Here is a 19541-nt window from a genome sequence, read left to right as displayed (position 1 = left end):
TGCCTTGTCTTACTGGCAATCTTAAACACAACAGAGCCATTGTTTAGATTATTAGTAACATCACTTCCTGCTATGACAAAGTCAAACTAGCTGCGGTGTAAAATATCTTCTGGGTTGATAGTGTTACAAGCTAAACAAACTCCACTTACAAATAGGGAGAAAAGGAAATGAGGAAGGAAGAAGTGATATTCAAAAGAAGAAGACATAATAAACATCAATACACCTCTTAATGAGAAAATTTGATAGAGAAAAATTCGACTTTTTATTTGTAGAAATGGAAGAGCAGTAAAACACACAAAATATTAGATGGGTCATGAGTGGAAAGATAAGAACAAGAGAAAACTCGCTCCAGGAATCAGGTGAGACTCAACAAAATTTAACTTAATGTCGAAAGATAAGTTATAAAATGCGTCTATATATACATATATACAATCTATGCGATGAACAGAGGAGATAACACACTTCGTACAGTAGGCGGCGGTATGCGAGGGGACGAGGTCCGCCACACCGGAAGATGGCGCTGTTCGCGGTGCCTGTTAGCCCCCCGCCTACACCTCTTTTTGTTTCACGTTGATTGTAAACAGTAGCTGGGTGTGCAGGTTTTAGTCGGGTTTTTAGCACGTTTTATTGTGGGTTTTATTTATTTAATTTAATGCGTTGTGAAGGCAGAGGTTTTCTGAATATACCGCGGTAAAAAAAAAAAAAAAAAAAATGAACGTTGAAAAAAAAAAGCTAGCTAGTGTCCAGCTAATGTAACCGGACGTTGGTTAGCAACCATAGGACTTGTGTTATTACTTTGTAGTAGGTCAGGACAGGTGAGAGATCAGACAAACCAAGGGAACTGAACTTAATGAACATCATGATTAAGTGTTTGCCCAGAGAGGTTCAGGGGAAACTTCGCTCCGGTGTCGCCATCCCCTCCCTTGTGCAGTGCGTAGAGGAGCTCGTCCTAAACAGCATCGATGCCGGGGCGACCTGTGTGGGGGTCAGGACGGACATGGAGGCGCTCAAGGTTCAGGTGATCGACAACGGCGCTGGGATCCCCGCTGAGGATATGGAGTGTGTGGGAAACCGATACTACACGAGCAAGTGCCACTCTCTTGAAGACCTGGACGACCTCAGGTGGTACGGTTTTAGAGGAGAAGCCTTAGCGAGTGTAGCTTCTTTGGCTGCACTTGTTGAAATCACATCCCGAACCGCATCATCGGTGAAAACACACGTGAAAATGTTCAAGAACGGCAAAGGCTTGGGTGTCTTTGAAGCAGAGGCTACTCGACCCTCTGCGGGGACAACTGTTGTCATTTGTAACTTCTTCCACAACATGCCAGTCCGGAGGAAGAGGGTGGATGCTGTCCTGGAAGGTGAGAGGATCAGACACAGAGTGGAGGCTGTTTCTCTGATGCATCCCTCTGTGTCTTTCACCCTGAAGAATGACTGCTCTGGAGCCATGACGGTGCAGCTTCCCAAAGCCAAAAACACTTACCACAGGTTTGTTCAGATACACAGCCTTGGGCGAGCGCAGAAACTGGGAGAAATTGGCTACACACATGGACAGTTTGAAGTGACTGGTTACATTGGCAGAGAGGGCCACTACAACAACAGCTTACAGTTCCTTTATGTAAACGACAGACTGCTGCTGAAAACACAGATACACAAGCTGTTGAACTTTCTCCTACGCAGACTGAGCAGTTCAAATCAGAAAAATGACAGTCCTGATGGGCAGTCTGCTATCAGGAGTCCAAAGCACAAACGAAACCAGGAGCTGCATGGAGTATACATCATCAATATCAAATGCTCGTACTCAGAGTATGACATTTGTCTTGAGCCTGCCAAGACTCTGATAGAGTTCAAAGATTGGGATGGCATTTTGCTTTGCATTGAAGAGGCAGTGAAAGCTTTCCTGAGCAGGGAGAACTTGGTGGCTGTGCTTTCTCGAGACGACTTGGACTATGCTTCTCCTGACCTGTTTGGCACTGACATTATGGAGGGGAACAACAATGGTGAAGGAGGCCAAGCAACTACGAGTGCTTCCACACTAGATTGCAGTATTGGAATGAAACTGGCATCTGAATTTGTTCATCGTAAATGCAGAGGTGACGGTGTTTGTCAGGAGTCTGGTCTGATGGAATGTGGAGAAGATGAGACTGAAGAAATACCTGCAAATGATGTGGAGAAGATGCAAAGTGAAGGATGCATATATGAAGATTGTAGAGATGAGCCACACTGTGATCTGGCTCAACTGGAACCTGCATCTGATGATAACAGCGCTGAAACAGAGGAGCCAACATTCATTAAAGCTGAGGAAGCCTCTCAAATTTTATGCATGTCAAGTCAACTGCAACTTTCAAAAGAAAAAGGGATACAGTTAAACAGCACTACCTCAACCAGCAACTTAACTTCACCAGAAATGATCACTCAACTAATTCAGCCTGATTTAAACAGTATTGGACAATTAATGCCTGACTGTCAGGGTGCAGAAGGACACAGACAGACTTTGATAAGTAACAGAAAGATCAGTTTGTCTGATCCATTCATTCATCAAAGTGTGCATACTCAGGACCTGCCCCACATCAACAAGTCAGTATTCCAGCAGCAAAATCTAGCACAGAAAGGTGAGGAGAGATCCTCTGCATCAAAGTGCAAAATTTCACTGGATGAAAGCCAGGACAGATCTTGTCAGAAACTATGCAAAGACTTTGATCCTATCATTCCCTCAAAGATTCCCAGATTTGTATCTTGTCAAATGTTTTCTTTACATAAAGAGTCTGGATCTCTTGACAAGTTTAGAAGAGTTTTTGCTAAATCTGATGAGATGAGATTACCCTCGCTGGAGACTCATTTACAGAACAATGGTAGGCTCCCTCAGGCAAACAGCCTTGTTTCGAATCACCAGCATTCGCCAGTTTGTCAGAAGGATCAGCAAGATGTTGATGTTACACAGCCACAAAAAAAAGAGACACAGAGCACTCTCCGAAGCCCATCACCTCTCACAGTTTTCACGAAGCTAAAACCAGTCTCAGCTCAGAATAAACGCAAAAAATCTTTAGCTGCTAAACTCTGCCATTTGAAACAACACAGGACAGAAGCTTCAAAGGTGTTACCGCACTTTCCCAGGACTACCTCACGGTACAATAACTGTGTCAATAGTGGTAATGATATCCAAGACAGCAACAACAATGATAATCCCTGTGACACTGCATTGAATCCTGAGCCAGTCTCAGGTAGCAATACAAACCCTCAGTTGGGTGAGAAGGAAGGGGATACAACATCAGGTGACTGGCTTCATCACTACGACACATCTGTTGGAAAGAAGGTCTACGTCAACAGAGTGACCGGGCTTAGCAAATATGAGGATCCATCTACTGAAGAAACACAAGTGCGCTGTACATCTGATGTTACCAATATGGCAGTCATCTCTGAAACAGGTACGCTAGTAGACATAATTATAGACATAACAGTCAAAGGAAATAGTAGTCAGGTCAATCCATGTCAAATCAACAGAAGCCTCCCGGTGACCGTGAGGGATTTGGTTCAAACTTTATGGGTAATGTCATTGTATCCAACAAGTAGTAATGTGCAAATGTTTTGGCTGGCAATTGGGAAATATGCAACTGTAGGCCAACCACTTAGACATGAAAGACATCAAATAGTGTAGTACGTTTCCTGAAAATTTCAAGCATGTAGCACGAATAGTTAAAAAGCAATGACTTATGGAACTTTTTAGCAACACTTGTTTATTAGAACCACAACCCCAGTTTTATATCGCAGAAACTAAAGAAGATACCAGGCAAACATTTTCTTGATTACTAAGTGTTGGGTACAGTGACTATTTACGTGAAGCTTGGAGCAAACCCCACATTATCAGTTGGGAAAACTTTATTAAATCTTTTGATTTCACGTGGAAATATTCAGTTATCTGTAAGCAAGAAAACCTTCACTGTGACTGATTTAACCTAGAAAATGAATGAACTGTCTGATCTCATGTGGATCAAGTGTTAGCCTTAGTGCTCATGTTTACTTTCATGTTCATATAGGGATGGAATACAGGTGTTACCCATTTCAGGTGGATCTAGTGTTGCCCTTCCTGCCTAAATCCAGGACAGAGAGAGTGATTAGTTCAGGGCTTGATGACAGAGGTACCTCACAGACATATCAGACTGTGGACTCTAAGGGCCTAATACACCTACTGCACAAAATGAATACCGGCTTGTTTGTGCTTACATGTACTCTTGTCTGCCCTCACAGATGATGGTGGTGAGAACTCCAATTCACTTTCTTCATTGTACTCGAAATGGAATAATCCTGTGTTTGTCAGACCGCCTATGGTAAATAATGTTTACTTTGTATTAGAATGCATTTATGCGCCTTTGGTTGTTTTGAATAAATCTTTATGATCTGTGCCTACAGGTTGCTGTGGATATATCAAGTGGGCAAGCTGATGGACTGGCTGTAAAGATCCACAACATCCTGTTTCCATACCGCTTTTCTAAGGCCATGATTCACTCGATGAAGGCACATTTCTCTTCTGGCGTCCTTTGAATATTCTGATAAAATGCTCTTTATAATGCTTCAACTATTTTGTCGTCATTGATGTTAATTGCTATTGCTATGAAGTAATTGCTATTAAATGACCTTACAGGTTATTCATCAAGTGGATAAGAAGTTTCTTGCGTGTCTTATTAATACAAGAGATGAAGAACCTGCAACACACACTGAAACTGAAGGTATAGACAGGAATCTCATCATTTTGTCCTTTGTTTGTTTTACCAACCTCATGCATTATAATATTTGTACATATATCGAAACTGCAGGAAATCTTCTGGTGCTGGTGGATCAACATGCTGCACACGAGAGAGTTCGCCTTGAAAATCTTGTTGCAGGTAAAAAACTAAAAATAAAATAAAGACATTGTGCAGTATCAGTATCATGGAGTATCAGTATCATGGATAATGAAAAGTTGAATTAATAAAGCTGTTGATGTGATGCTACTATCATAACTGTATGTGCTGTTACAGATTCCTATGAGGATGACCCATCAGGGGAGAGACGTCTGTGTTCCTCAACCATTTTGCCACCTCTTGAGATCAGTGTAACAGAAGAGGAGCTAAGGCTGCTTAGGTGTGTTTGTCTACTGTATATGTACAGTACAACACTAGTACCTGTAAATCCAGTAGACTGACCTGACTCAAAGGCTAGATAGATAGATAGATAGATAGATAGATAGATAGATAGATAGATAGATAGATAGATAGATTTTGAAAGTATATAGTTTTTCATAGTATATCTTAAGACAGGTCAATCGATACTTATTGAACATGTTGTCATTGCTTCATGGATTTACTTACTCTGTAGCTGGCCTTAAACTGGTCAAGATTTAACAGCCTGAGACACCCAGCAGCAGATTCTGGCAATGAGGTGAAGGATGGTATTAATAAAGATGACAAAAAGGGTGGGTGCTGTGAGGCAGCCTCATTTCATCACTGTCTTAATTTTTGGCTGTTTCATAGCAATTTGGTTCACATGTCATCATTAAGTAGTGTCTGTACTCTTATGTTCTTGTCTTGGCAGCCTGTATTAACAGTGTATGTCAGGTTTCCTGCAAGATACAGTGTAAAAGGCCTCAGTTTAATCTATTAAGCCCATTAAACCCAGCTACACAGGTTGCTTTTGTTGGCTGTGTTTTTCTTGTACTCAGTGTTTTCAAAAAATCATATTGCATTGCCTCTAAATGGAAACAGCCTAAATTGCAGTTCTGGATAGTTGTGCAAGGTCTCTGCATGATTTAGACAGGAGGGTGATGGTTCTGTAACTGCCACAATCTGTATTCTGTGATCTGTAAATGTATTTAACCACTATTCACCATTGCTGTGCACTGTTGTAACATGAGCACATTTCTTTGATTTATGCCAAACTGCACCACACAGCCTTTAGACTCTGTTTAATTGCATGACTTATAGTGCATGCAGCTTAGCCTCCCACAGCAAAATGCTGTTTTTTAACTGACTTCAGCTGACAAGCATAACAGTTAAGCTTTTTTTCCCCCAACCCATTTATTTCATATCACAAACGTAACATTGCTCACAATGTATAACAGTGTTTCCTGTATTTTGAGTGAATTGTGGACCCTTCCTCACACAGGTCTTGTCAGGCAGATTTACGGAAATTGGGCCTTGAAGTGAAGTTCTCACAGGCAGCAGATCCACAAGTATTTGTTGGGAAGGTACCACTGTGCTTCACTGAAAAGGAGAGCAATGAGCTAAGGCGGGGGAGACCATCTGTTATCAAGCCTATAGTTGAGGTAAGACTTGTTAAACCTCAGTATCAAGATCATTAACTACATCACTCAATTAGTGATGGTTTTACAACACTGTTCTTACTGTATGTTTACCATTTTGCTTTATCTCACATCAGGAGTATCTTCGAGAGCAGATTGAGGTAAGCTTGATAGTGTCTATCTACCTTTTAATCTTTGTGCTGCAGAAAGGGTCTTACTATTTGATAAACGGTAAAATGTATTGTCTCTCTTATTGTTTCAGTTGCTCCGTTCAACTGGTAGAGTGAGAGGAACTTTGCCTCTCACTGTGCTGAAAGTGCTTGCCTCCTTAGCCTGCCACGGTGAAATTACATCAATTCTCTCCTTCACTATTTTTTTCTGCAGTGATGAACCTGAAATATTTATACTTATTTGTGTACATGTATGCATTGAATAGGTGCCATCAAATTCAATGACAGCCTGAGCAGTGATGAATGCCACAGCTTGGTAGCATCCTTATCTTCCTGCCAGCTGCCCTTCCAGTGTGCCCATGGCCGTCCTTCCATTGCTCCCCTAGTAGACATCCTGCATTTGGACAAAGACCAGAAGGTACTAGAATGGAGTAGCACACTGAACTTTGGACTAGATGTGATATCAAGACATCGTACAGCATAGCAATCTGGTGGTGACTAAGCATTCTTGTCTCTGCAGGAATTACGGAAACCCAACCTCCAAAAGCTAAGAAGAATGCATAAAGCTTGGGAACTATATGGAAATAGATAAGTCGATGTGTGTTTTATTTTGAATGTGTATTGTCAACTAAATGAATTGTAATTCATAAAGATTACCTTAATAAATGGCTCAAATAGTCAAATTCCCCGTGAAAGCCCTGCAGTTGAAACCTTTTGTTTTGTAAAGCAACAGTAATTACTGAGAAAGAGTTTAGTATTCTATAAGTGGCACATTGTCATGAATTAATAACATTTATTGCACAGAAAAATGACATTGATGAAACGTGATGCATCATCAGAAAAGTAGAAAAAGGCATTGATGAAACGTGATGCATCATCAGAAAAGTAGAAAAAGGCACATTGTAGTGACCACATTAATTAACTAACTAATTAACTTGGAGTGCACTTGATCAAGCTGTATACTTCCGGTTGTGCTTGAAAACCAGTCTTCAGTCAACCTACTTCTTTGCTTTGAAGAATCGCCTGAAATAAAAAACCACAGGGCCAATGCAATCAAACAGCAGATGGAGATGATGCTGAAGAGCAGCACTCATGCGATGGTGGAACCTGTTTAAGGAAATGGTGGTCGAATAGTGTTAAAACTGTCAACCTCTTTTTTCAAACAGCTCAGTTAACTTGATAGTTTCAGAGGCAGCAAGCAATGGAGGAAAGTGCTGCAGCTGAGTTCAAACCCTCGAGCTCGTTCTTTTTCTGGCCACGCCTCAAATGACAGGTGATTTCCATCTGTTGTTAACAGGCAAAACATCTGAGACAACACATGCAGACAAAAGAGAGAAATAATCGAAATTTAAATCCATAGAAAGCAGTGCATTAGCAGTTCTTTCTTCCCTAATGGTGATTTACACATACACTAAGTGCATTGCTCTATCTTCTTACCATATGTGCCTTGCATCTCTGTCCCTTGTGTCCTCAAGTAGTTTAAGTTATTTGCAATGGACTGTGAGAGGAACTCAAGATGTCTTAGCATCGTCTCAAGGGGGGTCAGCTTCTCCACTTTTTCAATATTTATCAAACCTGCTCAGATGCTCTGATCGCTCTGCATCATAGTCCTGTCGTCACAAAGTTCATCATGCATTGAATTATCAGTAATAGTTTGGATTAAAACAGATAATATTTGATATGACATTATTAACACAGTCCCTCACCTCCTTGTAGTTCTTTGCTTCCCTGCCAGTTTAACCATTTGGTCTGGGACACTCCTAATACCTAATGACAAGCATTAATAGCTAGTAAAGTTATTTCACAAAATTATTTGGCTTTTGCCATCACTGGGATCACCCCAATTATGCACCTTATAATAATCTAATAATTTATGTACCTTGAGTTGGAATATTCCCTTTATCACCAATAGTTAATTGAGATTGGTAAAATACATTATTTATTCCATATTATTTAAAATTATTTATAGCTCACACAGTTAATGAAATATTAAACTGGTTGTGATTTTCTGTTGTGAATAAAAACTTACCTTTTGTGGCATTCACCTATGTGTACAATGTGTGGCCAAAAGAATCAGTGATCTGAGAAAAGATCTAACATAACTCTTTGGCACTATCTTGGTTATCAACTCTGTGAATCCAAAGTGCAAACAAAGTCCCTTGGAGTCCCTTATATTGATATCTAGATAAGTAATGTCATGATGTGTTTTGTTTCTTGATCTTAAAGGCTACAAAGCAATAAACTGACACAGTATTTTTAACATATGGTATTAGACTCACCATCAAAATGCCTTTTTTGGTAATCATGTGTTCTTTGCTTCATTTTTTTTTTTTTTTTTTTTCCCACTCAGTTATCACCCAAAATATATAATGGATAAGAAAGTGTGGCCTTCGCCAAATGAAAGCTTGATTGTACATTTTACCCTTATATTAGATTATGGGAAACACAATAGGAGTATCTACAAGAATAGCTTCAGTTATTGCCGAATGTAGTGATCTAAAGCGCTGTTTTTCAGTCTTGTGTTTTTGGCATGAAAATACAGGAAACTCGTTGTTTCATTCACAAACTCGCCCATAAAAACAATCGAAGAGATGAACCATATGTTACAGCTGCGGTGCGAGCGTCCGCCTCCCCTCAGGTCGGTTGGAAGTGCTGCGGCACATCTGTGTGGATGTCTGAAAGCACCGGGTCCAACAGGACATGTGTCCGGAGGAGGACACGCCAAGACATGGTACCGCTCATTTGCTGTGATGGGAGAGGATGATGATGCCGCTCCTGTCAAATGCGACCCCCCTCCATCCCTCCCTCCCTCCCTCCTCCTCCTCCTCCTCCTCCGAGTTCCGGGTCATATCACGTGACTTCTCCGCCCCCACATGCTCCAACCTCTCCTCTTCACCACCACCTCCCCAAGTAAACAGTTCAGCAGCATTTCATTATGTCTGCCAACAGCCCTCGATTCTTATCTCTGTACAGGCAGTCCTGAAGTGCTGAGCTTACCGACAGATGTCAGATGTCAGGCTGTTAATAAAGTAGCCTTTTAGCCTTTTATGTCATTCAGGAAGGTTCATTTTGGAGATTGCTCACTTCAGCAGGTTTAATATGTGGGCCTAAGCTATTGTCCTTATCCTGCATTTTTGAAATGGACGTGCAAAATGCGTCAAGTCGACCTTTCAATGAAATGTTTTTTATAGGCTCTTATTAAAAAAAGACCACTGGATGATGTTTGGTTATCTACTCATAAACACTTAAGTAGCCTGCTGTCGTTTGCCCTGGATTAGCCCAAAATGAACGCACCAGAAAATCAAGTTTTCATCGCCCAGGAAATGGCTCCATAGGCTACGTGTATTTATAAATAGGCTCACGTTTCTCACCCCACATTGCATTCACAAGAAGCCGATATATGGTGAAAGGGAGTGAAAACCGCTGTCGGGCTTTCGTGCGGCAATAAAGTGCAGACTAGATCTACGAAAAAGTGTTCACGTATTATTCGTGGAGTAAATCCGCTGGAGGATAGATGTCAAAATACTGCTCCTTTACCCCAAAATGTAGGCCTGTGTGGCTGTCAGGCTGACCCCCCCTCCTCCCCCTCCGCGGATGGTACAGTCTTGGTTCATTCATAAAATTCTAGCAGAGCATAAAAGGAGGGGCTTGCATTCTAGTCGTCCAGTCACCAGGTATATACCTGGAGAAAAGACCCGAGCCGCTCCGCCGAGCGAAAGGCCAGAGTCATATTTGTCATTGATCAGGACCTGTGGTTTCTCCACCCGTGGTGCATCAGAAGAACCTGACGCCTGACATGGATTCAGTCTCTCCCACCTGCCGGACAGGGTCTCCTGTCGGGACGCTCTGCCAGAGGACGCAAGAAGAGGCGAGCTCTCCCGCCGCCCCCACAGAGAGCAATGCAAAGGTATGAATGGCTTCGTTGATCATATATATTCAACATGCAGCCCGGGGGGGGGGGCTATATCAAGCAGCTATAACAACCCTTTTTATTTGATCCACAGACTGAGTACCCTGATGTTTTTTTTTCTTATCTCGGTGATGGGGGGAGGGGGAGGTGGAACTGATTGATAAGATTTTAATTAACTGGGTGCGCTTTAATTTTTAACATCTTTTATATATATATATATATATATATATATATATATATATATATGTATATATACGTGGTAAAATAATTGAGCCAGAGATCAGTACGTGTGGAAATGTGACAAAATTGCGCCGTGGGTCGTCTTGTTATGATTCCGACGTCCTGGGACCGAATGTGAGCGTGTCGATGCAGCGGTTCATTGAGAAAAATAAATCCATTCAGGAGACTCCACAGCATCTCTGCGTCAGTGTTGACGTCAGAAACAATGATAAAGTCAAATATTGATCTGGAGAAGGCTATTTCTGGTCGGGTATATTTCAAGAAAATATAACACATCCAGGCTACCCTTTGTTTTAGACTCTAAACATATGATTTGTAGGTTTCACTGATAAATGTCAGCGTAATAAGATTCGCTTTAAACCACTAACAGCCTGGGAATAGAATTATTATTGTTATTATTTAAAATCTCTATTGTAGTCCTCATTGTCGATTTATTTCCATTTTTTTTCAGGAGGTCTGCCAAGATATGAGCGTTCAAGACACTCCATTTGTTCCAACAGTCACTGCAATTTCCTCTACCCCAGATTTCCAGTGGATGGTCCAGCCTACAATTATTACATCTGTCTCCCCGTCTCTGGGTAGCAAGCAAGCCAATGAACCGCAAAGCTCTCACAGGGCAACACCCAAAGCAGGCGGGAATAAGGGAAAAAATGCTGTCAGAAAGGGGAAAACAGAGCAGGTAGGTTAGCTCAGACCAAGTCTACCTGCTATTGGACAGATTAGTCAACAGTGTCAATTTACATATGCCAATCTGAATTCCTTGCATGCAACAGTGCTATTGTGCATGCTCCTCTGTCGCCTTGTGCTGGCCGTGTGCCTTCCTTAGGCAGTCAATTTATATTCAGGTCACAGCAAGTCTGCAACAATGGTCTATTTTTAGACGCATTGCAGCGAAACATGCTTTTGCCATTTTTCAGAGGGTGGATTGGTAGCGGATGTAGTGGATTAGGAGGTGAAATGGCTGGATTCTTCAAGGTAGTAACTGAATTATTTCTTTCACGTCCCAGCTGTCTCCAGAGGAGGAAGAGAAAAAGAGGATAAGGAGGGAGAGGAATAAAATGGCCGCGGCGAAGTGTCGCAACAGACGGAGGGAACTCACAGATACGCTGCAAGCTGTAAGTAAACAGTGATGCATTTACTCAGCTGTCATTTGCACCCACTGTTATGTGTTTTCCCATGTGGATGATTTTGGATGTCACTCTCTCCGAAGGAGACAGACAAGCTGGAGGAGGAGAAAGCAGCCCTGGAGACGGAAATAGCCAACCTCCTCAAAGAGAAAGAGAGGCTTGAATTTATCCTTGCTACACATAAACCAGTGTGCCAAATATCAGAAGAGCTGGAGGCTATTTTCCAGGAGCCCACGGGATCCCCAGAGCTGCCGCCCAGTCCAGACGAGGACAGACTTCCAGAGGATGGCATCCAGGAAGCTCCATCGCTCCAGGACATGGACATCCCCAGCGATCCGTCCACAGCCATCTCTGGGAACTCCAATATTTTGCTGTGTGCCAGTGCTGAAATCAACATCTGCGATCTCGAGCCCTCTCTGGACATTAAGGAGGGCCTGCTGGACAGTATGTTACCCAGCTTGGAAGAGAAAACCCCCATGGAGACGGCTCGGTCCGTGCCAGACATAGATCTGAGTAGTTCTCTTGGGGTCTCGGACTGGGAGACCCTGTACAAGTCTGTTTCGAGCGACCTGGAGCCTCTCAGCACTCCTGTGGTGACCTCCACCCCCACCTGCAGCAGCTACCTGTCTGTGTTCACATTTGCGTGTCCCGATCTGGACTGTCTCACAGAGGGACTGGACAGCCATAAAGGTGGAGGTGGCAAAGCTGAATCTGTTGACATCCTCAACTCCCCAACTCTCCTCGCCTTATAATCTACAGAGGGAGATTATCTGTCCGATCTCTCTGGTTTCTCTGGTTGCAGGTTCCCGACTTTGAAATGATACGAACAACATACGCCACAGTATGCCGTAACACTTCAAGGAATACATTCACGAAATGTCTTGTGTGTAACTAAGCAAGCATATAAACTTTCTCCAGATACATAGCCAACAGAGTGATGTAGCTAAAAGCATGGCTTTTACTTTAACAGGAGGGACTGAAGTAAGTTTTGATTTTAAAACGCATGCTGAGAAATTCCAAATAATTTTCAACGCTCATATATATCTGATCTGTTCCTAGATCTAAGATGTAACGTGGAATTTAATGTTACAGTATGGTTTTGTGTTTTGGTGTCAATAGTATATTGATTGCTGTAAATGTTGTATTTACATGTTCATCTATGTTAAGTACCTGCATACCTCAATGTCATCAACTGTGGTTTGACCTCATTGTTAAAATGTTGAAAGTTTTCCATGAAAACATCCAGTGTTATATACTATATATCTTATCAAGATGTAACTTATGATTTATTTTTTTACCTTTCAGATTTTGACTTATTTGTTAAATTGAAAAATAAGTAAAATGAGCATTGATTGCTTATCTATGCTGCTGAATAATTCCAATAAATCGACATTCAGAGTGGTGTTTGGTGCTGGTGTTTGCAGTCTGTCTCTGAACAATGTGGTTCTTAATCAAGGTGAAAATATTGAAACTGGCAGCTTGGATGTTAACTTTATATACTGCTCCAATGCATTTAATTATAATTATTATTATACAAGGCAGAGGTGAAAGGTTTTTTTTTTTTTTATTTTTATTAAATAACTATATTCCTTAAACATGACTGAACTTTGATATTTGTGCATCATCCATTCGGCCCTTGTCTCTGGGTTCACTGCAGATCAGCGGCAGTCTTGTATTTGCGTCGCAGGCCTCCATCCGAGCCGCAGCCTGCCGTCGCAGCAGTTTGCAGCCTCGGCGCTTCTTCTTTATGGGAGGAGCGGTGCGACTTCCCCACTTCTGCCCCCACTATGTACTTTTTTACATCCCTGCTTACGTTTGGCTGGCATAGCCTAATTTCCGCATTCCCAAATCCTCCCAGATTGGGATCACGTTTAAAGTCGGGCTGATGCAACGATTTCCACTTTTTAGAATCTACTCTCGACCCTCGGCTGACCAGAAGAAAGGACATTTGTTGCACCTGGGATCAAAGTCAGGTCGGTATAGAAAACTTCACCAGTCGAGAGCTGAATCATTTGTCGGTGCTGGATGGCTCATCGGCCGCGCATAGGTCACGACGAGCACAGCTAGTGAACAGGCGGCGGGCAGGTCTGTGGTGTTTTCGGTTATGATTTCAGTGCACTGTCGGACTTTTTACGTGTGTTTTTTTTTTTTTTTTTTAGTTTTGGGGTGTTGGAAGTAGAGCTGACACCTTCCTGAGCATGCTACAGAAAGGTGATCTTCTTTTGTGTGCATGCTGCTCTTACATGGGACCGCGGCGTGCACAATTCAGAACAAAATGTCCTTATTTTGTGGAGTCCAGCGTTTACATTTCGCTGCGCCGTGAATCTGAAAAAGTGGATCTATTTGAAGCCAGATCCGCTCTGGACGAAACGCTGTGCCGTTTTATCACTGCAGCTCTCTGATGGAAAGAGAAAGTTACGTAAGATAAATGCCGCACTGAAGAAAAACTTCCGCTTTCAAGTTGACCAGTGGCTTTAGTGTGCGTGCCACACCACAATGTAGTCGATCACACATTTATTCATAATCTACTGCTTATTCATAGGCATCAACTAAGCTGAGGTTTTCTCATTTAGAAGTGCAAGGGAGTTCAAAACAAATAGTGATGATCCAGTTTAATCAGTGTATGTTAATTGGTTTCTTACAGCTCCGGGGGTATAATAAAGTTATTACCATTATAAGAGAACATTAAATGCTGATTTAATCACACACTGTGGAGCCTAATAGATTCAAATTGCAGTAATTGGTCCACATTGTGTGCATGGGAATCCTTTTTTTTTTATGAAAATGTTTAACAGCCATGGGGTTAAGGTGGTTTTGGATTTTGCTCTGGTCGCATTAAAATTTCAAACAACAGCCCTAAAGTGTGGGATTACGAATGGTCTCTGTTGAACCAGTGTGTTTCGCACCGTTTTCAAAACAAATGTTTCCTCTGGCCATCATGTGCCAACATCGTGATCTGCAGAGCTCCGCTTTGTCACTCTGACCTTTAGTTTGGGGAAGTGTAAAAATGGAGTTATTCCCATGTGTGATTCTCATGTATGATTCTTTAAGCTCATGGTCTCTGCTGAACTCTTTAACAGATGTGTGATTGGCATAGGTAAACTCTTCCTTTAAAATTCCCCCTCAGCCGCCTTCGCAGATGATCATTGGGCAGGTCGTTGTTTTCTAGAGCAGTAGTTTAGATATATCAGATATTGCCAGTTTATTTCTGGATTGTGGGCTAAAAGTCTCTGAGTAATTGACCTTAGATAGTAGTTTTTGGCTTCGTCATGTGGCTTGGAAATCCGCTGAGCTGTTGTAGTAATTTCCTGTCTCTTTGCCTGGCTTTGCTCATACATCTCCGTCAGCCTTTGGTCATAGTTAAATGTTCATGTTCACTGTCTTTTAATGACGATATGTGCCAGTGCTAGACAGGTTAAAACAGTAAAAATCAACTCAGCACAGAATATTATAAGAAAACAGTGTCACTGTTATTTTGACATTTGGCTAAATAAAAGACAACAAGTTAAATTTGGGTTCAAACTTTCCCACATTACGCTGTATTTTGACAGCCACGCTCCACTCCCCTGACATTAAGTCTCATAAGGAGGAAACCACAGTTAACGGGTATTTCTTGGCAATGGCTAGGTTTAGCTCCCCTTGGAAGTATGGGGAATTTGTCTGAGCCTGCTTTGTACACTGTTGCCCATCTCTTTTGCCCTTTGGGGATTAAATAAGGCAAATACTTGCCAAGGCCTCTGTAAATGGTGGTATATTCATTCCACAAAAAGAAGCAAAATAGCCTAATGAGAGCAGCCTCAGCATCCGGTTCCTATAACAGACCAGCAATTCATCACAGTGAGGCGAGTCTCACTGCTAGAAAGGAGCAGTGAGCCTTTGGGCAAATGCTTTGGTGAAGCCCTTTCACAAACTGCAGGTCAAATAAAGCGCTTACATATCTATTTTCCTCCGATGTGTTAATGGAAAATGGCCGTTTCCTACCCTCATACCATAATGAATGCCCCAGTATGTTCTATAACAAGCAGAGCAGACAGAGTTTTACATGTCTTTCATTGATCTGGTTTAGTTGCTGTCTGAGTCTGTCTCCCATTTTCTCCTTCTGCCTCCTAGCTGTGGTCACGACCAAGTCTGACACGATGCCAGGACAAATCCCAGATCCCTCTGTGACAGCAGGCTCCCTGCCCAGCCTGGGCCCACTGGCTGGGATCTCTGCCACCACGCTGACTGACAAGCTCAAATTTGGTGACCTCCAGGAGTTTGGGACAATGCTGTCACCTCTCCACTTCCTGGACAGTCTGGGGAAAAGGCCCCTAGTCATCAAGACAGAGGTATAAGACACACTGAGCAGATGGCAGCCAATAAGTCTAAATGTCTGTACATGTAAGCAGTACAGTTTGAGTTTTTACTCAAACATGTTCACTCCTTACTTTGGAATATTTATGTATCCTTTTTTATTGGATGATGCACAGCAACAACAACAACAACAACAACAACGACAGGTGCAACAGTTCAAAAACAGCACTTCAAAAGCTAAAAGATATGTAAAATGTCCCTTGAATATCATGAACAGGTCCACTTGAAGTGAAAGCACCTTTGGCCTTAAGAGTATTGCGACATGTCTTAATCAATGGGACCACCTAGTGGACGTAGTGGGGCATGTTACTGTTGTCACCTGAGTGTCCAGGGAAAAGTATGATCATTGTGGAGGATTAGCCGATACAACAAGCTGGATCTCTGGCTGGATTGAGCTTTTAGATTCTTAGCTTTAGCTGCAGTTTCATAAATACATGGCAAGATGGTTAGGCATAAAGTGACCGTCTACTGTAGTAGCATTATGAATGAGGTGTGCCTTATCCATTATCATAGTCAATACGCAAAAAGCCCAGCGAAGATTTGGTGCAGCGCTGTTGTGAAAGCATTGCTGGAGATAAATCTGGTAAAGAAATCACCTCATGTTTCTCTGTACAACCGGATCAAATGTTCCTTTCTTTATGTTGTAAGGGCTGATGTATATTTCTGATGTGGTTAAAAGTATAACTTATAAAATGGTAATGCTAAAAATCTTATTTTTAAAGGTAGACACTGCAGACAAGGCTAAATGTAGGCCTGGTTATGTCTTTGTTGCACACTGTGCCAAAATAAAATGCTTCTACACTAATAACTGTGTATCATGTGGATAGGCACAATGCTGTAACATGACATCCAGTTTCACTTTATTTTTAACTTTAATTTTCTATTCATACAGTATTTTTTTCCATAATTTATCTTGTCCACTACATTGAACCCATGTTCAACCACTTAGACAGTCGAGACTACTACAGTAAATAGTGAGATGTGACTTGTCAAAAACTGCAAGTTGTAGGACAAAGATAAAGCAGACATGTAAAGTAAGTAGGAAACTAAAAACAGAGGAAAACCAGTAGTTCTTTATCTAGTTCAACATTCATTTTGCATCTTGATAATGATAGTAAAGAAATATCAAGCATAATGCCATTATAGTCAAATACAATGCAATATAAAGAAGATGAGAAAAATATTCAATGATTATTTTATTCCTCGACCTGGACGGTCTCCCACTGTAGCGGGTCAATCAAAGCTTCACATATTGGCAAAAATTACTTCCCTGCACTGTTCTTTAGAGAGATGAAGAAGAAGAGCGGAGGAAACGAAGGCGAGAGAAAAACAAAGTGGCTGCAGCTCGATGTCGAAACAAAAAGAAAGAGAGAACAGATTATCTACAAAAGGTGAGACAAACATGCCCAGATGATCACTTTGTAACTATTTCACAGTCTGACATGTTTATTTTATCTGTTGTAATCGCCAAAATACATCCGTTTAATCAGTCTTTCCCCTGCACTACTCCCTTTTCCCTCCATCTTCTGACAGGAATCAGAGAGACTAGAGATGTTAAACTCTGACCTTAAAGCGCAGATTGAGGAGCTGAAGCTGGAACGACAGCAACTGATCCTCATGCTTAACCGCCACCGCCCCACGTGTATTGTCAGGACAGATAGTGTCAAAACCCCGGAGAGTGAGGTGAACCCCCTGCTGCAGCAGCTGGAGGCCAAGTGAAGGTGCAACGGGTTTCCACAGTGGAGAAGAAGCAGCCGACTAGCAGCACTTAGCTTTGGGCCTCGGTCATGGAGGAGAACCAGCAAAGCCCTCCTACCCTAAGACACAGAGCGTTACAGCACAAAATGAGGATCCAGTATCATTGGACACTGTTTTGGCAGATACATTTTTACTTCTCTCTCTTTTGCTTTGCCATTTAGTTTGGTCATTTTGGTCATCAACACTCCAGCCACTATTAGTATGAAGTTAAAAAACACAACTTGTTATCATACATTCCTACATTCAGTTTGTTGCTTTATAGTAGATTTGTTCTTAACTTTAACCTTTAGCCAAAATGGATTTCAGCAGCTAAATCTGGGTGTGGTAGCTGAAACAAAATCCACTATTGGAAACCTCCAAAGTCAATGTCAACTCATTAATTTCAATAATTCAGTTGGTAATTTACAAACAAATGTTTTACATTTTGTTATGTATAACCTAAGAGATGTCCAGGCTAAAACTGTGCTACATTTGATGGAACAGTTTTATAGCTGCCTGTATGTAGCCAGGTTACATACATGGCTGTTGTTTCAACAGCATCTCAGTTACTGTTTCCAGGTGTGATAGCCTAGAAAAAAACATGTGGGATCAGAATACAAAAAGATTTTATGAGGGGCTGCAACTCTTCTCTGTCTTTATGCTAAGGATTGTTTTTGCTTGTTTTGGCTTTGTTAAAATGCATTCTGGGAATCATGGGAATTTTAACTTAAATCTTAGTAGAAAGGTCAATTGATACATTTCATAAAATATATTATATAAAAAAATAACTGCTGGAATTCATTAACCATTACACACTAAAGAAAGTAGTCACACCTACACACACAGGAGCATTTTTACTATACAAAAACCCTCATGAGATTCTGGTCATTTTTGTTCTTTCATACATTTGGTGGCAGAGCAGTTGATCCTTTCCCCCTCCTTTATTCCTATGTTTTGGCGCAGGCGTCATGTATGCACATATATATGAACTGTTTACATTGTACTTTATGTTCTGTTACCATATTGTTACTACCAATTATGTTTATGTTTTTTATACTTTTGTATATGATGTTATATAAGCATATAAGCTATCACAAAATCCCATTTTGTACTTCCCTAAGAAATAAATGTTTAGTTTCTTTTTTTTTTTTTTTTACTGGAATTTTTTTGAGTCCTGAAAAAATTGAAAACATGTCACTGTACCATGTTTGGTGTTAAATTTTCATGACCACAATTTCTGGCAAAGGGTGCCATCTGATGGCCAGCAGCAGCACAATCTGATTAACTCTATACACCTACATTTTTCATTGGCTCCAAACCTTTACTACATTTTTATGCAGGACCTTTTAAACTATTCAAAATTTCTATGAAAGTACATTTGTTTAACCTCATTCCCCTAACTTCATTTGTAAATCTGAACAAAGTCATCAAACCAACAGCCACTTGACACATGACTTTCCTTTGTGTTCACCTCCAGTGAAACGTAATCACATTTTTGTTGAGCTCAGATTTGGCATGTAATCCACATTATGTACTATTACTAGCATGAAAAAAATATAAGCAGCCTATGATAGAGCAGCATGTAGTCTACCAACTAATAGAAAGCACAAAGTAACAAGGCACTCATTGTAGCCTACTTACCAGGAGGGATTTAACCTGCAGATTAACAAAGTCTTGACAGAGGCAAGAGAAATGAAACAAAACAACTACCAGAGAAGTAACAGTAACCT

The 19541-nt window shown here is 41.3% G+C and overlaps 2 protein-coding genes, 1 long non-coding RNA gene and 1 pseudogene across 4 annotated transcripts; 3 read left to right on the top strand and 1 right to left on the bottom strand.

Annotated features, from left to right (window-relative positions):
- The first annotated feature begins 485 nt into the window (after nucleotides 1-485).
- mlh3 (mutL homolog 3 (E. coli)) lies at nucleotides 486-7139 on the top strand. Its single transcript, XM_071498232.1, has 12 exons — nucleotides 486-3425; nucleotides 4035-4136; nucleotides 4246-4325; nucleotides 4408-4512; nucleotides 4640-4724; nucleotides 4812-4880; nucleotides 5016-5118; nucleotides 6139-6298; nucleotides 6412-6435; nucleotides 6537-6615; nucleotides 6711-6862; nucleotides 6965-7139. The coding sequence occupies exons 1-12, from the start codon at nucleotides 851-853 to the stop codon at nucleotides 7034-7036; spliced, it is 3606 nt and encodes a 1201-aa protein (XP_071354333.1). The 5' UTR covers nucleotides 486-850; the 3' UTR covers nucleotides 7037-7139.
- LOC139632948 (uncharacterized) lies at nucleotides 7140-9353 on the bottom strand. Its single transcript, XR_011693649.1, has 4 exons — nucleotides 8724-9353; nucleotides 8151-8211; nucleotides 7882-8054; nucleotides 7140-7750 (listed from the first exon to the last, which is right to left on the bottom strand). It is a non-coding gene; the product is annotated as an uncharacterized lncRNA (long non-coding RNA).
- Nucleotides 9354-9962: 609 nt separating this feature from the next.
- On the top strand, nucleotides 9963-13123 carry LOC139632943 (protein c-Fos-like; annotated as a pseudogene).
- A 345-nt stretch (nucleotides 13124-13468) lies between these two features.
- Nucleotides 13469-18956, top strand: jdp2a (Jun dimerization protein 2a). Of its 2 annotated transcripts, none has more exons than XM_071498239.1 (4): nucleotides 13469-13694; nucleotides 15832-16049; nucleotides 17361-17465; nucleotides 17608-18956. In XM_071498239.1, exons 1-4 carry the CDS (start codon nucleotides 13607-13609, stop codon nucleotides 17791-17793), a joined length of 597 nt encoding a protein of 198 aa, XP_071354340.1. In that variant the 5' UTR covers nucleotides 13469-13606; the 3' UTR covers nucleotides 17794-18956. The 2 variants fall into 2 exon arrangements, with proteins under 2 accessions (XP_071354340.1, XP_071354341.1); XM_071498240.1 differs by having other exon boundaries at nucleotides 13685-13806.
- The last annotated feature ends 585 nt before the right edge of the window (nucleotides 18957-19541 follow it).

This window comes from Trachinotus anak, unplaced genomic scaffold (assembly GCF_046630095.1).
Source record: "Trachinotus anak isolate AG129_WGS33_773 ecotype Australia unplaced genomic scaffold, CSIRO_AGI_Tana_v1 ptg000015l, whole genome shotgun sequence".
Taxonomy (NCBI): domain Eukaryota; kingdom Metazoa; phylum Chordata; class Actinopteri; order Carangiformes; family Carangidae; genus Trachinotus; species Trachinotus anak.
This window is presented reverse-complemented; position numbering and strand designations above follow the sequence as displayed.

Coding starts and splice junctions, on each gene's coding strand:
- mlh3 (XM_071498232.1), top strand. CDS start 851: ATGAACATCATGATTAAGTGTTTGCCCAGAGAGGTTCAGGGGAAACTT. Junction 4,513..4,639: donor CCATGATTCACTCGATGAAG/GCACATTTCTCT, acceptor ATGACCTTACAG/GTTATTCATCAAGTGGATAA. Junction 6,299..6,411: donor TTATCAAGCCTATAGTTGAG/GTAAGACTTGTT, acceptor ATCTCACATCAG/GAGTATCTTCGAGAGCAGAT.
- jdp2a (XM_071498239.1), top strand. CDS start 13,607: ATGCAACGATTTCCACTTTTTAGAATCTACTCTCGACCCTCGGCTGAC. Junction 16,050..17,360: donor CCCTAGTCATCAAGACAGAG/GTATAAGACACA, acceptor ACTGTTCTTTAG/AGAGATGAAGAAGAAGAGCG. Junction 17,466..17,607: donor GAACAGATTATCTACAAAAG/GTGAGACAAACA, acceptor ATCTTCTGACAG/GAATCAGAGAGACTAGAGAT.